The 18,125-nt window shown below is 42.5% G+C and overlaps 2 protein-coding genes across 2 annotated transcripts in view; both read right to left on the reverse strand.

The window, feature by feature from the left end:
* Positions 1–4,593, reverse strand: part of LOC138203179 (rho GTPase-activating protein 29-like) — a 28,616-nt gene extending 24,023 nt beyond the window's left edge. Inside the window, exons 1-2 of the mRNA XM_069157880.1 lie at positions 4,492–4,593; positions 3,336–3,753 (exon numbers count right to left, since the gene is read on the reverse strand). Of these exons, the coding sequence (XP_069013981.1) occupies positions 3,336–3,660 (325 nt within the window). The 5' untranslated portion in view covers positions 3,661–3,753; positions 4,492–4,593. The remainder of the gene's footprint in view (positions 1–3,335; positions 3,754–4,491) is intronic.
* A 1,178-nt stretch (positions 4,594–5,771) lies between these two features.
* Positions 5,772–18,049, reverse strand: LOC138203180 (activin receptor type-2B-like). Its single transcript, XM_069157883.1, has 11 exons — positions 17,864–18,049; positions 15,408–15,615; positions 13,301–13,416; positions 12,535–12,686; positions 12,221–12,364; positions 11,870–12,013; positions 10,881–11,029; positions 10,522–10,636; positions 9,861–9,999; positions 9,456–9,583; positions 5,772–9,134 (listed from the first exon to the last, which is right to left on the reverse strand). Exons 1-11 carry the CDS (start codon positions 17,913–17,915, stop codon positions 8,940–8,942), a joined length of 1,542 nt encoding a protein of 513 aa, XP_069013984.1. The 5' UTR covers positions 17,916–18,049; the 3' UTR covers positions 5,772–8,939.
* Positions 18,050–18,125: the final 76 nt, after the last annotated feature.

Below are 18,125 nucleotides of genomic sequence, written 5' to 3' on the forward strand. Positions count from 1 at the left end.
CCCCCCCCCCGGAGAAAGTGTAAATCTACACCACGATCTGACCTTGGGGAATCTCCAGGTGCGAAGTTGTCGCTGTGAATGCGGCGGGTCTCGTTAACTCGAGCGTACAGTCACCGACGGAGTTCCCCAGTGGGTTTCCGTCAACTGAACACGCCGCGTGGCCGCGTCGCCTCCAGCGAGAGACTGGTGGGGGCTCTTGCGAGGAAAAAAAAATAAGCATCTTCCAAACTAAACCCGACATGAAGTTTTCTCTGTGGGAGAAGCCGTCGGGAGGCGCGCTGACTGAAAACGGCCTTTCTGCGACGGGGAGGAGAGAACCTGCGAGATCTCAACAGGGTGCACGCCTTTCAACAACAACAAAAAAGAAAACAACAACGCTGTCTCGGTTTCACGCAGCACGCCAGCGACGGACCTTTCCAAATATGAAAAGAATAACAGGGGGAGCTGACGTGCCTTTTTAACCTCCTCCCCGCTTCTCTCACCGGTTTGTTCCTGCAGCTTTTCCTCAACCAAGAAGAGAGACCCGTTAATATGACGCCATTTATCTTTTCAAGCAAAAGACACACAACACACGCGGCTAATCACGCAACAAAAACAGCTGACGCACCCTCTCATTACTAATGATTACTTATAATTATGTGACGTTATTATAGTTACAATCATGCTGGTTCATTCATAAGAATTTGTATCTTGAATCAAGAAAAAAATACTTTGCACTAACAATTGTCAGCTCAATAGACTGCAATCGATAGACTAAAAGCACAGAGACTTTTATTCACCATTTTTCTTGTTTGTGCTAAAACCAAAATAGAGACATCTCCTGCTTTGAATCAGTTTAAAACAGACCTTTGACTGTTACTTTGTGCAGACTGTGAAAACTCCTTGAGCCCTCACATAAAAACACGAGTCTTAAAAATCCAAACGCAGGAAACGCAGACACGGACATGTGAAGATGGACAAGATGTTGACATCCTGAGACAGGTGGAGATTAGCAAATCGCCACCGTGGAGTCACAAGACACTGAGCCGAGAAAAAAAAACACGTTTACTTCGCATTAAGCGAAGTCTAGTTGACATAACATTTAGGTATGTTTCCCAAAGGGTTACAATATCACGTGCCATGAACTCTGTGGTTGAATCTGGAGATCACGTTGACCTGTGTCTGTCTTCAGGAAGGAACAACCAGGAGTGCTGCATTAGCAGCAAACAGGAGCCAGGCTCATTACTGGTAATACTCAGGATGCGCACTATACGGATTAACTCAAGTTAATGAATCTTTAAATCAGATTTTTACCTCAGAGATCCTATGTCTGTTTTGTTTCCTACTCGCTAGCCTTAAAAGAAAAGGGCTGTTGTTTGGATTGGTCTTACCGTCCGCCTCAAACCATACAGCTTATATTGAAAGCTTGAACGACTTGACTAATTTGTTAGCTTTCTACAAGCATCTTCCCATTCTTTTTGTCACCAGTTAGTAACAACAAATGACTCACTGTTTACTTTTGATCGGACAGGAAGCAACACTGTAGTAGCAACGTCACGCGTGAGTTATCCCTCCGTTCTGCTTGTGTCGGTGTCTCGGAGAACAAAAAGGAAAGGAGCAAAAATAAACCGCTAATCCAGATGACATTATGGGGTCATATGCTATGATTTCATGCCACCTGCTGAATAAGGGCCATTGTTGAAGGGGAGGCAAATACCCCAAATGTTTTTGTGCCTGCTCAGAGCAACACTCAGCACGACCGTAAGCCAAAGGCTCTCTCACCGCGGTCTCACTCCTCCAGCCCGAGGAATGGCTAAACAACGCACTCCCACTGCCAGACCTACAGTAGGGTGGTGTGTGTGTGTGTGTGTGTGTGTGTGTGTGTGTGTGTGTGTGTGTGTGCGTATGCGTGTGCGTGTGTGTGTGTGTGGGTATGCGTCTTGTGCAACTTTTACTTCTCCTACTGTACTGCGAAGAGTGGCCCATACTGTATTAATTGCACAGAAGGAAATGACTTTATAGCATACATCAAAGTACAAAATCTATTTCTACTTACCACAGCAGATGCATATAATTTGGGTAATTAAAAGATTTTTTAATTAATTGATCATTAAACTGAGCGTCTTTACGTTTTTAAGTGTTTGTTCAAATAAAAAAAGGGGGTATTTTAAGATGTCCCTTTGTGCTCTAGGAATGTTTTTTCTTGCATTTTATAGAGTAACTTATCAGTCGGTCAAATGGAAGTGACTTATAATGACAAAAATAATTGGTTTCCGCCTGACAGTGACATGCAGCAAGCCACTGTCAGTCTTTATGCTACTGTGAGGTATCGGCATTGGTGTGAGTTGAGTGTTTGTCTGTGTCTGCAAACAAGTGGCGAGCCATCAAAACCAAGTGCGAAAAACAGAAAGAAAGAACGTAAGTGACCCGTTTCTGCTCTGGTGTCTGCTGCTCTGGTGTTCGTGCGTCTGCGTGGCAGTGTGTGGTGTGTGGGTTGATGGTAAGACACTAACACCACTCCAAGCCTGTTGGTCGTGAGGCTGTTATCACGCTGCCAACTGACACTCCACAGGCTGGTTCTGGCTGGCAGTCGTAACAGCAAAAACGTTGGGCCGTTAACTACCTACATGTAACGCCACAAAATACATTTTGGTTCAAAACGCTTTACAGCTATTTTGTGTGTTTTATGAGGCACAATATTGCATCGAAGCGGAGAAGGGACGGCAACGGGTGCGATGTACTACCAGTGATTCAGAGAAAAGTGTTCACTGCAACGCTGTTGAGGCGAGTTAACACGTTGGTATTTGTGTTTCCTTTGCACAACTATCCAAAGACATCTTGACATCCTGTTAATACGTTGTGTGTGTTTACAATGTTTACCGTCGAGGGATTTTAGTCACCTATAGCGCCGCTGGTAAACAGACGAGATGCCTCTTTAGACACGAGCGCAAGACAGCTGCTGTTTGATTTGAAATAAAGTATTTACTTAATTGGAAAAACTGAACTTTCGAGCTTTTGTCTTACTATAAATATTGTTCTCTCAGCCACCATCTGAATTCAACCCATTCTCCACCACTTTTCGGGGTCTATCTAGGACATCTAAGAAAAAACAAATCACAGCTTCAGTAGAAATAGACAAGTGGAAAGAGAGGCACAATAATAACCTTACACACAGCACTCTATCACCACATAACCCCAAGGATATACTTAGCATCGTCTATCAAAGTCATAGTGTACACGAAGAGTAGCCAAAGATGCACTTTCTTTCTTCAGCTGTCATTTTCCAGATAAATAACCCCCCCCCCCCCCCGCAGCACCTGCACGACACCTGTGCATTCCCGCTCCCCTGAACTTACTTTTATCCTGGAAAGCATCCTTGAGGCCGAGTAGCACATCAGCAAACCCCCGCACGTCGTTCACCAGCTCCATCACATACTCTGGGTCCACTCCCGGCGCCCCCATCAGGCGGGACGTCAGCCCCATGCTGCTCAGAGGGTTTGGGTTCCTGGCGCTGCGGCCTATATCCCAGGTCTTGGTGGATCCGGCCGAGAGGGATTCTGTGAGGGGCTTGGAGTGATGCCGTGGCAGTCCCTGGGTGTGCTTTGACCCCCCGCCGCCGCCACCACCACCACCACCACCACCACCACCGCCGCTGGTGCTGCTGCTGCTCTTCCGGAGCATCCCAGCAGCCAGTGCAGCTGCCTCCCTTCGCAGGGGGGTACAGCAGGGCGGCTTAGCCCCTGATTTCAACACGCTGCCCTGGTACCTGGACGGCTGAGAGAGGGAGAATGATGGGTGAAAAATGGTGTGTGTGTGTGTGTGTGTGTGTGTGTGTGTGTGTGTGTGTGTCTGCGTGGGACTTCACTCCCCCAACTTATTAATCTACTGTACAACTATATATATATTTTTTTTTAAACCTGTTACATATCTATAATAGCCACTTAAACCAGAGTATATTATCATATCTATTTTTATTTATATGTGACACTTACTACTGACTTTACAGCATGCGCATCGTTAACATGATTTATGGTCGTTTTTGCCTCCCATAAAAGTCCTTTAATCTCTTTAAATGAGCTCTATTGTGGCATAATAGATTTTATTTAGCATTTTTACTTCGCTACATCGGTTTCAACGTTTACCAACGATTTCCTGTTAGCTAATTTAGCTAAACCTAGTTTGTAAAAAATAACGTTATCATCCAATACAGACAAACACTTTTGACAAAAAAAAAAAAAAAAAAAAGCCACATATATATATAAAAAAATTTTTTTTAAAAAGACTCAAATCAAAGTCAACTTAACAAAACAAAAGGCTTTTACAAAACAGCGACGCAAACTACGCCAACTTTTCTTTCCACGGACAGTTTACAAAGTAAAGTGATGCTGCTCGCCCGGTAAAAAAAACAAACAAACAAACAAACACAAAAACACAAACAAAAAAAAAACAGTCGACCCGGGTCATAAACTCGCTTTTGCTGGCACAGCCAAAAATACGCTTTTTTAAACTTACCTGTTTGGCAGTTTGCTGACATAATGGCCCGAACAAAATCTTTTGCTTTATCGGAGGCGGCGAAAGCTCCGGGACGTTTCCGTTAAGAGAGGAAAATAAACTCCCGAGCCAGGCGGAAAGTTGTCAGCTTACTTACGGTCACTGTACGTCGAGCGGTAAGCGGACTGTCGGCAACTCTCGAGTCAAGTCAATCGTAATTTGCGAGTCGGTTTGTCACGTGACGGCGAAAAAGCGTCTTTTTTGATTGGCTCGGAGCCTTTTCCGAGGACAGCTCCGTGATGCCTTCTCGGACCGACGGACGTTTTGGAGGCAGGGTTCGCAAAAATATATATATAAAAAAAAAACCCACCTCAGCTGGAACTGTTATTAGTTTTATATTAATTGATTTGTTCAGATGGAGACTAACTTCAAAGGATCACTTCGAATAAACTTTTAGGTGTGATTTTTAACTTGCAGCGTCGCATATAATGTGTAATATGGGAGAGGCCCGAGATCACGTTGCTATATCGGCTGAGGTTGGATTGTACGGATGACCCCTGAATGCGCTAACAACAGTCTGATTTGTGCAAGAACATCAGATTTATTTTCAGCATTTAGTTACAATATAATGTTGTATTCAGTACTGCCCGAGTTGCAAAACACATTACATTTGTTCCAATTTTATTCCAGTTCTTTGACATAAAGAAACAAAGACCACTGACAGATATGCCAAGTATTCCCAATTTCTTAAAAGAAAAAACAAGCCTTCATTATCAAGCATATGTTATTGCATTTTGGTTTATATGTCTGCATCTTTGATTTTTTTTTTCTCTTTAAATTGTAGGTTGAATATAATATATATTAAACCCAAAACACTGCTAGAATATCCTTTTGATTTATTTTAGGTGCTTCATCCACATAAAGGCAGAAGAAATGATCAGACTCATAACCCTCGTTCATTTAACAATGGGAATTGTTTCAAATAAAATAATAGACCAAACCAAACTACTGGCACCACTGCTGCCATCTAGTGTACATATTCAGCCCAAAAATATTGAGACATGTCATAGACTCTGCAAATATGAAAGGACAGTATGTTGGATATATCCTTTTTTTTTTTTTTTTTTACTCCTCAGCTAGTTTGCTGTATTTGCAATTACTGGATGCACCATCAGACTAGTACCAACTCCTTTTTTTCCCTAGTGAAATGTGGTTTTTTTTTGTATTATGTTGAAATAATGTGTCATTTTAGGACTATGTAAAAATGTTTAAACAGACTCAAAGAATTCCATTTCCATGGTTAATCAGGATTTGTCTTTATTTTCATATACAAAAAGATGGATGTATTCTCATCTAGTTTATATTTCTAAGCATTTCAACTCACAGATAAAGTTACCATTCGTACTGTTTTAGTGAAACCAGCCAACATACCCCCCCCCCCCCCCCCCACACACACACACACACACACACACAGAGTTCACATAAACAGGGAAGGTCACACAATTCAGTCAAACATCCATTCACACTACGAGTAATGAACAATATGTTGACTGTAAATAAGAATAAAAAATAAAAAGATTTTGCTTTCACAGGATCCACACATGAAACAGAAGAAACCCCTATACATTTGTCAGGTAAATATATACACAATAATTGATAAGTTTTTTCTTTCTTTTTTTTGTTGAAGATGAGACCGACTCCGTGTTAGTGTTACTAACGAGGTACTGCATGAGGTAACTGGTTTTTCTGTTCAGAAGAGCTGGGTGTAAGACAGTATTTGGAGGTAACAGCCGATCACGTCAGATTTTCCCCACGTGACCGTTGTTTTTATCTGGCACGATTCGTGAAAGCACCTGGGCCACGCTCAGCTCACACAGGAATTCAACCCCTGGTATTTTGTTGTCAGAAGACTGAAACACGTGTCTTCACCATCAGAACATGATCCAGGTGTGATGAGATGTCCTTTATTGATCTGCAGAACCAAACTGCTGAGCCACAGCTGAGGGTGATGACTTCAACTATGATATTCAAATGACTATTGCTGTATAATAAATATTGCTGGACCCTTGGACCATGCACATGCCACTGTTTACATGAATCCTAATGGTGCTGCATTCAATTCAGTCAATCATGTGGATACAAATACAATGATGATTTCCAAACACTAAAAACATTGTTCTCTATTGATTGATTATTATTTTTTTCAAATGTCCTTTCCTAAAACTGCACATCAGCAAGCGTTACAGACCACTTTTAAAAATCACCATCTTTCCACAACACTAATCAAAGCACAACAGTCTGTGTGTTGTCCAGCAGGGCTCAGCTATCACTAAACAGTTCTGAACATCACATCAGCAGGTTAATATTGAGGCAATACTGTTCAAACAGCACTTCAAACGAGTGGCCAATCACAGAAGCCACCTGCACCAAACCATAAGGAATTTTCTTTTTTTGCTTGTTTGTTCTTGATGATATACACACTAAGCTTCCTAATGCAAGTGCTACCCAAACAGCTTCTGATCCAGAGGAACTGATACCATTTTTTTTTTTAAATCAGTAACAAAACCACCATTCTTGAAATAAAATAAAAATTAAAAAAAAAAAAACAATCGCAGGGCTAGGTGTCAAAATTATGTAAATATGTAGATGTGGAACTGAGAGATCCTTTTCCATTTCGGTGAAATAAGAACAGCAATGCCCTGATTTTGTATTTAAAAAAAAAAGAAAAAAGATCAGTGTTCGGCAACTGTGTGTACACGCATATTTACAAGAATCTGCCTATCTTCTTTTAGGTTCGTAGAGCATTAACACTGTGAAAACTGGTCAGGCTCTATTTTAAAAAAAATCTCCACAGACAAAGAGGCCCAACCAGCAATAAAATATCTCGACTACTAAAACACAATAAAATACATAACACAATTTGATATACATGTAGAAAAAGCCTGAGGTACTTGTCAGAATATCTGAGGTCAGTCTGAAGGAGTAAGCAGCTGAGGGCTTACCCAGTCAAAAAAAAGGAAAAAAGAAAAAACAAAGAACAAAAACACAGAATATTAGCCTCACTCAATATCGTGGATAGTTATCACATGTTAGCGTTATATTAACAAAGAATACATGTACATCTACAAATCCTTGAGTATCCTGGAAGAGTCACAGCAGCATAACGGACATTCAATGTATGGTATTCATGTTATGGTACAACTATGGCATTGCATTTGAGACAAAGGCAACCATTTGAGCTCTCCTTGCATGACATACAGTGACTGAGGTATCGGGGGACTGATGTCCGACTGAGTCTATTGAACAAACACCCATGGAAAAGAAATAAAACAGACATGTTGCTTACTCAAGTATGGCCCTTGCAAGGATACCCCCCGCCCCCCTTCCCCCCCTCTAATTACCTGTCCGTGGTTCTTTCTTTAAAAACACGCTCTCTATCCATCTCACATCATTTAGTCTCCTCACACGTACGCTCACAGACACCCACACAGACAGTTCAAATTAAGAATGTGTAACATTGCAACTCCAGACAGCATCCGTCAATGCCCCTGGCACTGGCAAGGGAGTAACTCTGAATTTCAACAATTAAAAAAAAAAAAAAAAAGAAAAAAAAAAAAAACGAAAGAGAGAGAGAGAGTAAAGTAAATCCAGGAATATGTTCATGAAAGCTAGCTGGATAGCTTGGCTCTCAACTTAAGAGAAAATGTTCCAAAGAAGCCTACTGGATACCTGAGAGGTAGATCCCCGAGGACAAAGACACTTGTCCCAAAATCTTCAAAAAGTCCAGAAAAGTCCAATCCAACTGCTCAGCTCCCATCCAGCTCTCTCCCTTATGATAAAACAGCTGTGCTACGATTTTTTTTTTTTAATTTTTTTTTTTTTTTTAAATCTTTATTTACTCCATTCTGAGGAATTCACAGGTTTAAAATAAGGGAGCACAGTCCGAGTTTAAAAATCGAGAAGCTTCGACCCCTGAGGAAGATGAATATATTTTGTTTTAACAGTCTCAAAATGGTTCCTCCGAGGTGTGCAGCACGTCGTCTGAGGTTTGGAGCACAAGGTTCATTTAATTTGGCCGCAGACGATCATGACCACGACAGGAAAAAAAACAAAAAAAACACAGAGCAACTCATGAGGTAATAAAAAAATAGACTAACACAGAATAAAATACATGAGGTAATGACGACATTTAAAATTTGACACATGGGTGTTATCAGATGTGCCCATCGCATAGCTTATTACTACTTTAACTACAGCAGATGGATGTGTTAGTAAGATCTGACTTCAAAACACAGAAAAACAAACAGGAAAAAAAAATACCAGTATTGGGATAAAATAGCAGCTGCATTTAAGTTGCTAGTTGTTTTCTTTACGTCATTAAATATTCACGGAGATCCGCTGAGTTTGGATTTGAAAAAAAATAAAAAAATAAAAAGTCGGGAGCTCAGATGAAGGATGGTGCCACCCATTCAGGTGCTGGACTCTTTGGGAGGTAGGTCCTCGTTGATGAGAGACGTCACTATGGAGACGGGGCTGTCTGAGGTAGTGCTGCCGATCGTCCTGGCGATCTGGCTGATGCGCTCCTCGACGCAGCCGGCCGACAGTCGGGCCTCTGCGTCGTGGTCCCAGCATTCCTCAATGGTTTCACACATCTGGCCTAGACCCTGCAGCCATAAACTAGAAGTTAGAATACTGCATTTGTTTTTCACTTTTCTTATTAAAAGGCTGATCGTTTGTTTATTATTTCGAATTGACGACCATTTAACTTTATAAAAAAAAAAATTTTTAAATCCAGCTTTCTCACTGAAATTCTAGACATTACTGACAAAGTTCCAGAAGGAACAAAAAGAAAACTGATTCAGAGAAGAAGGACCTCAAACGATCGAGCTTCATTCACTGGGAAAAAAAAAAAAAAAAAAAAGGATGCACAACATCCTGGTATTGCTGCTGAAATTTCCATTAGCTATTCTTCCACCGTTACTCACAGGATGTTTGAGCCAGAGGTCCTTGATGGCTGGACGCATCTTCTTGTGCACGACCACATCCTGCAGATCCTCCAGGGATGGATGCTGGCCTATTTCATCCTCGAACGGCAGCATGTATTCGCCTGTACCTGAAGGGGTGGAGGAGTGGGGGGGCAACAGAGCGGAAAGTTTGACACAGAAATCAAGTCAAGAAAAGAGTGCCGTGCTTTTATTTGGAAAATATGTCAAATCAAAACAAGAGTTCTGTATTTAACGAGTAACTTTACACGCCTTACAACTTTGGCCTTTGATCACATTGCTTTGCAGACAAAACGAAAACTAATTCTTCGTTTATTAGTCCGGCCTGAAGCTAAGAGACCTTTTCGCCTGTGGGGGGAAGCAGCATTCCTGCACGGCTTGACTCACCGTCTGTCTCGGCGCAGCGGGACACCAGCTCCCACAGCACCAAGCCCATAGCATACATGTCTATCCTCAGGAAGGAGTCTCGCTGAAAGTTGATGGCTCCCTCGAGCACCTCTGGAGCCATGTAACGCCTCGTACCCACCTGGACGCACAACGGATTCAAGTTTATACGAGTACCGGCCAGATGGCAGTCAAGGCTACTTCTTCCCTCAAACCTCATCGACTAAAAGCACATGTGGGTTTTAAAAATCATCTCTAAACAGCAGTTCATCGGGTATCGTACCCTTGAAACATAAGATGATATGGAATAAATAATAAACGTGGCTTTGGCCCTTAAAAGTCACTTCCTGCTCGCGACTCAACAATTAATGTGCCTAATCATGAAGCAAAAGGAAACTATGCTTTCATATCAACAGAACTCATTACTCTTAGATCCTACTTATTTTAAAAACACAGTCTCTTCAAATAACATTAAATATGAATGACTGTGAATATGAAGGACTGCATACATTTTCACCCATTTCAAGTCAATATTTACTAAAGGGTGTTTATATTTGAACAGATGAGCGAAGCCTGTGTAAAATGCTTATGAAAAATTAGAAGACGTGTTAATGCGTTGAGAGTCTGTGCAGACATGAAAACTAAAATCCGGGTTACTTCATACCTGGCCGTGAGTGTCTCCTGGAGGTTTTCCTGGTTCGAATCGTACAGCGAGCCCGAAGTCTCCAATGATTGCAGTTAAATCATCCCGTATCATCACATTCTTACTCTTGAAGTCTCTGCGGAAGTAATTTCCCAACAGTCATTACGATGCCTTCATTATCGTGATGTTTAGTCACAAAAGTCACACAAATTAGTCCCCAGACTTTCAGGGTAAATTAGAACCTCAAGCACAACCAGAAGGGAGTGTGCTAATTTAAGGTTTGACTTGAAATCAGAAGCAACAATCAGAATTTTTTTTTTTTTTTTTTTTTTAAAGAGGTCCAAAGATTAAATTCATGAACTCCAGGATCAGTTTCCTACCGGTGTGCAATTGTGGGTTTGGGCCCCTCTCCTTTGTAGCTGGGAATGTCCTCATGGAGGTAGGCCAAGCCGCGGGACATGGTCTCTGCTATGTGACACAGCTCGGTCCAGGTCACAGTGTTACCCTTCAGGTGGTCTGTCAGCGAGCCCTGCTCCCACACAAACGCACGAAAGATCGAGGATTACCGACTGCACAAGCATCTCATTTTTAATCCCTTTTCTCAGAAGCTCTGCAGTTAGTCAGTGTCCAGGGAGGGAGCCAAGCAGAACTGAAGAACTGCAGCTTGGATCCCGCCAGATAGTGACGTCTAGAAGATTTACTAACGGTCTAAATTCATACAATATAGCGTTAAAAATACAAATATAAATGCAAACCTGAGCGGTGATGAGAAAATAAGTGTAACTAAAGACATTTGTATCGTCGCCAATAATAAAAAGGTGATACGAGGACGAGCCTTGAAAGTCATCACATGAACATAATTGCCACATTTCGCATTTGTGGTTCTGGCAATTATTGTTTAATTCTGTTTTATTACAGGCCAATGAACAGGATGTTCTATGTAGCCTCAAGGTATTTTATGACAGCAGCATTATGTGGAGCGAACACGCAATATTGTCTTGTAATATCTGACATCAAATGCAAAACATAATTATCTTTTACACAAGATGCTTAAAAAAACACAATTGTGTAAATGTAAGCAGCGCAGCTCTATTGCTTTAAGATATACTGGGAACTGCAGATCAGACGTATGCGAAGACATTTTTTAATAAAAAAAAAGCAGCACTTTTTGGAGGTAAATAAAAACCTCAACCGATATTAGAAAAGCAGTTCTGGTCAACATAGAGGCCCTATAACTCCCTATGAATTTGCTTTGTGCTTTTATGTATAGGTCTCTGTGTGTGTGTGTGTGTGTGTGTGTGTGTGTGTGTGTGTGTGTGTGTGTGTGTGTGTGTGTGTGTACACTGTATGAGGGGACATGCGCGCTCACCCTCTCGTGAAACTCCGTGATGAGCCACAGCTCCGTCTCCAGGTTGGCTCCGTGCTTCTCTGCAGCGATGTAGCGCAAGATGTTCTCATGTCTCATGCCCGGAGTGATGAAAATGTCCCGCTCATTTTGCCACGACTGCTTATCCTGCGAGCAAAAGCAGAAGAGTTGTAGGGTTCAGGCCTTGAAAGTCCTTTTAATAATGTCACACAAGGAGTCTAGCAATACCTTCAGAATACTGCGGGTGGTTGTTGTTTTTTTTTTCCAAAGCTCGAAGGATATATATTTTTCAGAAAATCTGGTGTTTGGTTATGGTGTGGGAAAATTGCAACTGAATCAACATTGCTGACATACCTGAACAGGGAAGATCTTTACAGCGACATATTCATTCATTAACTGGGCTTTCCACACGCAACCGAAGCGCCCCCTGGCTTTGATTTCCAGCAGCTGCAGTGGTTTCAGACCCACCAACGGAGATGGAGGAACAAGTCCAGGATCCTGATAGGGGGTGGGGGGGGGGAAGAAAGAAAAAAAAAAAACAGGGCAACGCCGTTCTCATTCTACTGATAAATACACGTCTACGTTTACAACGCGGGAAAGTGACGAGCGTGACGTTTACTGATGTGACTGCCACTTTAAAGTGGAGAGTCGCGTGCGGCCCGTCTCACCTCGCTCAGGTCTACATGGCCGTAGGGAGGTTTGCGGTGGCGGTACATCCACAAGGCCAGGACGAGGGCCAGGGACAGCACGCAGAGCGGCAGCAGGGAGTACACCAGCACGTTGAGCAGGGACGGCACTCGGGATGGAGGCCGGATTTTCACTGTCGAGGAGAAACGGGAATAATTACAGCGTGCCAGCTTTGTGACGTGTAGGTTATTAGCGTCAACCCAAGCGTCCCTCGCAGGCCGCGAGAGCTGGTTGATTTTGAAAGAGCAGGGTAACGCGTCATCCGGATTGTCCCAACCTTGATCCTCAACTATGAAATCTTTGATTACAAACTGCACCAAACAGCCGAGTGACAGTTTGTTAAAAACTTTTCACATTTTTTTTTTTTTTTATCTGACGTAGTAAGCTGATAATCAGCACTGGACTATGCACATAAAGATACGGACTTATGCAACATAACACACAAGCATACAAGTCAAATAACCTCAGTGTACTTTTGCATTCCGGAAACAGCGGGTTGCAAAATCTGCAGAATTCAACAGCACTGTCCTTAATGTGCAATCTTTTCTTAATGTCTCACATTTGGCTTCAAATAAACTACAATTGATTTTAGAGAAATGCAAAACATTAAAAAAAAAAAAAAAAATGAGTCTCAAACCCACCAAGTTTAACAAGAAATAAGAAAAGAAACATATACAACTAAATGCAAAGGTTTTGTAAAAGGGGTCGCGGCATCAGGTAAGTATATAGTGCGCGTTCGCCGCTCACCTCGGTTGCCGCTGCCAGTCATGTCAGGAAGGTGGGTGAATCGTTCATTGCAGTAGTTGCCCTCACAGCAGCAGAAGAACACCTGAGGGTTTTCCTCCAAGCAGACGCACTCTTGCCTAAAAACAACAGATGACACACGGACGTTATTGTTCTGAGAACTAAAACCAGAAACGAGTCCAATCATCAGTCAGACCAAAATAACAGTGTTGAACAGCCAGGCAGATGAGAGAGCCTGGCTCTTGTTGTCCTATATCTGCTATACCAGGAAAGGCAAAGCAATATTTGTCCAATTTATTGTCCTGACTGTTGAACACTTGCATCCCTGGGCTTTGGCTGGTACTGACTCCAATGTATGAGGCGCAAAGACGACATTTTATGAAGTGCTTGACCGCTGGGTGATCAAAACTTTCTTTTTACTGTAATCATTTCATCTTGTTACACTCTTATTAAGTTAGCAAATTATCCAATTTCAGAGGAATCGCAGGATTTCTAACTATATGCATTCGTGACTGCAGATACCACCATTAATCACTGTGACATCAATTGTTCGAAAATTTTCCCACCTGCTCCGTTTGCTCCAAATACTTTATGGAGCTTTTCCCTCAGATTAAATTGACCCCCTGATAAATTTAATTTTCAACGACCCATTATATTCCTTCCGTGGTTTAAATTTAACCAAACAGCTCAGGCCAAAGTTATTTCTGTTTGGACGCTCAACAGCTTTGTATCTAGAACCCATAATTTGTCTAAAAGCCATTCTAGCAAAGCTTTTTAACGCTGTTTACGTCTACATTGCGAGAATCCTCCAATTTCCTCAGTGTCACTGAAAATAATAGTCATTTAGCTGCTATTCAACAACTCACAGGAACTGCATATCACACAGCTGACTTTATTAAAAGGCCACTAAACACTGCAAGAAAGACATCCGATACACACACACACACACACAGTAGTGTCGTCTAGGATCAATTATATCGGTTCTCGTTTCTCCAGCTTGCCCCCACGAGCCACCAGAGGTCTCCAGCTCGTTCCCGAAAGCTGCGGCTGGAATATTAACAACGGGAAGGTTTGATTGTGCCACAACTCGACACAGGCTTGCTGATAAAAGGGCCCGTTTAAAAAGCCCCCTCCTGACTTCCAAAACCCTGAGTGGCCCGGTGCCACCATATCTATCGGCCATCACCAGGGTGTGGACACCCAGCTGTACTCTGCACTGTCGCTGAAGGCTATCTGGCTATTTGCAGACGGGCTACATGAGAGCTGTACTGGTTCCAGAGCGTTTCCCCAAACACAGATCCCTTCTTTTGGGAAATGACTTGCTGGCATCAACTTCTTAATATATTGTATATTTTCTGCTACTCTCTGATTTACAACATTGAAAACTGAATATCTGGGCTTTTGACCACTGATCAGACAATCTGAATATGCGTGTTTAAAGGAAGTGCCGCATCTTTGTCGTCTCAGTAGACGTGTGTGGTCGCTCCACAAACGTACATAACTCGTTGAGACCCATGATGGGGATAAAGCCTGACAACACCTTTAAAAAAAACAATATTAAAATGGGGCAGTTAATTAGGTAATATATCTTACATTATTGTTTTGTGTCACATTTTGTCAAACCTTTTTAAGTTCAGCGGCTGCCGATTTTCCATGTTGATTCATCTGTCAAGTTATTCTTTGAAATGTCAGAAAAACGTCCTCTGCAACATTCTCAGAGTATGAGAGGATATCTTTGAATTGCTTGTTTTGTTAAACACCAAGGCTAGAGCCCAAAGATATCCCATTTTCAGAGATGTGAAAAAAAAAAAAAAAAAAAAAAAGCCTCCTACTCACAGTTGAAAAGCTACAACTAGCCAATCCTTGGCATTTTTTTTTTTAAAGTCATTTGGCTAATTGACAAATAGTTTCAGCATCTCATCATTTATTTCTGTCCTTGAAAATAAGAGATAAAAAAAAAAACAATAAAAAGGATGTAATGAAGCGCTTGTGGGCACTGAGGCAGATATTTCTGTTGTCATCGCAGCCGGGCACTCTGGGTACGAGCCAGACACCTAAAATGCAAACGTAAAAGCACGGTGGCCCGGGTGCCCCCGCTCGGTGACCCGACCTGTCGTAGCAGTTGAAGTCATCCAGCCAGCAGCCTTTCTTCACCAGCTTGATGGTCCCTGAGGAGTTGAGCCAGGAGGCATAGCAGTGCAGTCGCTTGTCCTTCTCCCACTCGCAGCGCTCGAAGCCACTCTGGTTGGTCCTCTCCGTACGCCAGTTATCATTGTAGTACACACACTCCCGGGTCTCTGCTTCGCCAAGACTGTACCCTGAGATGGACAGAAGGACGCAGTCAGCTCACATCGTAATGAATTGAAACTCAACAGCGGAAGCACAGACATATGGCGCAGGATCCGCTCTGTGCCACGAAGAAACATCTCTGAGCGGAGCCTCTATCATCACTCGGGCATGTGGCCAAGTTTGGGAGCTCTCTGTAGTGAAAAGGGAGCTCCTCGGGGCTAAGAAATTGTTGCTGAATACTAGTTCACAATAATCCTATTAACTAAGAGATCTTTTCAGAGAGTAAAAAGGAAGGAAAAATGACAGAATTTAATTAGCTATAAAACAACGATATGTCCTGCCGTGGTGCCGAAACACAGCATGCGCACACCGGTACGCTACTTCTATAGATAAGCACTCCTGTATCCTTCTCGAGACACATCTGCAAAGACAGATAAGACCTTCTTCTTTAAAGGGCTTTTAACAGGAAATACGTACTCTCCCTAAACTGAAATGTAACAATAGCTGTCAGTCTCCCAATGTTGAATTCTTTAAGGGGAAAAGGCTTTTATTATTCCTTCTGTCGGATTAGTTCTTGGACACACTCACACGGAAGACATATCTGCGATGAACATTAAAGCAGATAATATGCTGTACATGTCATTCACAGTACAGCTTGGACATTCATGCCTAATCTTTGTTCACAGAGGAAAAATAGTGCCTGTCTCTTTAAATCCCTGCCTATAGGAGCCTGCCCATCCCCCAGTGTTACCCCCACCAACCCATCACACACACACACACACACACATACATACATACATACATTTAGCTATCCAGCATCATACAATGGACTTCATTATAGCATACAGGGATGCATGCAATGATCAAACGTCATGCTCATTATAAAAAGGAGGGAAGGAAGGTAGTAAGGATAAAACATACACACACACACACACACACACACACACACACACACACACAGAGCAGTGATGCCCAATGCTCCATTGAGCCGAGATGGTATTTCTGATATCTGTGGTCACATGATCCAGGAGGACTTTTACTACAAGATCATCCCCCAAACCCCCCCCCCCCCCCCCCCCCACCACCCCAAACCCCCTCCCTCTGACACTTACTGAGCCTTTTACACCACAACATGAATTCTGGAGAAGCAGCTTACCGTCCACCCTAATCTATAAACCATAAAGGCATTAGCCGCCGTGCTATTTGGCATGCATGAAGACAGCTGTGCCTTAAACGATAGTTTTATCACAGTTCGAGGGGACAAACCGAAGGGGATAGTATTGTTGTGTTTTTTTTTTTTTAAAACTAAACTATGCAGCCAAAGCAGGACATACCCCCCCCCCCCCCCCCCACACACACACACACACACACACCACCCAGCTACAGGGAAGAAGTGTATTTCCACGCATTAAATTCCTGCTCTCCAACGAGTCGCACTAAAACACTACCAAACAAAAGAAAAGAAAAAGAACAAACAACAAACAAACAAAACAAAAAACAACAACCCTCGTGTTCAATTTCACGTGGTACCGAGTTTCCAAAAAAAAAAAAGGGCTTTGGGAAACCGAGCTTGCGCGGAACAGTAACCTCCGATTTACCATAAAGACGCGACTTCAGACAACAGCTGCCGTCTAACTCAAACCAAAACGCCATTGATTTACGAAGATCCTTTCCAGAGGAAGCGTGTTTTCAAAGCTTCTTTAACCGCAAACAAGACCCGAGATGTGTCGCCTCTAAGGTTTCAGGATGTTGACGCAGCTGCTGCCCTTCTATTCCTGCCACTGTTGAGGAAGGCGAGGGGGACGCAACAGTTTTAAATTTGGGTACATATATATATATATATAAATAACCTATATTTATAGCATACATGTATTCACTAACAGTACTACGTAATGCGTGTGATTAATAAAAAAAAAATGTTTTAAACTGGAAAAATGAAACGGCTATCGCTCAAATCATTTGCGGAGTGTAAAAAAAAAAATAATGTGTGTCTTTAAGGGCCAAACAGAGAAAAGGAGATTACGATCGGGAGCGTAAAAAAAAAAAATCCCAGTTTGAACGATAGTAGCTGTCCGCTGCCAACAAAGTTTAAACAACTAGTAAAAAAAAAAAAAAAAAAAACGTGTACTCGTTCGCGGGTCGACATTTCAAACGCACCACCAAAAACTACATTTTTTTTTTTTTTTTTTTTTTTTTTTTCCCAATCAAAATATCGTCTGCTTTTGGGACACGACAAAACTGTTGCAAATTTCGGAAGCAAAAGAACGGCCGTTTTACCTGCGCATAAAGTTCCCAGAAGAAGTGAACAAGTCAGCCACGAAAAAGACATGTTCCGTTTTAAATACAGGACAGAGATTCCCCCCGCGTCCCGTCGCGAACATTAAAACTCAGGTTGTCCAAAAACATCAGTCCGGGATCAAAACGACCACAGGCCTCCGGTCCCCTCCAGCAGCCTAAAACAACCACCTCCGCCGCCACCACCGCCGCCGCCGCCGCCTCCTCCTCCTCCACCTCCTCCACCACCACCACCACCACCACC

Source organism: Embiotoca jacksoni, unplaced genomic scaffold (assembly GCF_022577435.1).
Source record: "Embiotoca jacksoni isolate LCO1_2020_lvr unplaced genomic scaffold, fEmbJac1.0.p SCAF_22, whole genome shotgun sequence".
Taxonomy (NCBI): domain Eukaryota; kingdom Metazoa; phylum Chordata; class Actinopteri; family Embiotocidae; genus Embiotoca; species Embiotoca jacksoni.

Coding starts and splice junctions, on each gene's coding strand:
- LOC138203180 (XM_069157883.1), bottom strand. CDS start 17,915: ATGTCTTTTTCGTGGCTGACTTGTTCACTTCTTCTGGGAACTTTATGC. Junction 10,000..10,521: donor CAGGAGACACTCACGGCCAG/GTATGAAGTAAC, acceptor TTGTGCGTCCAG/GTGGGTACGAGGCGTTACAT. Junction 9,135..9,455: donor ACCTCTGGCTCAAACATCCT/GTGAGTAACGGT, acceptor TTATGGCTGCAG/GGTCTAGGCCAGATGTGTGA.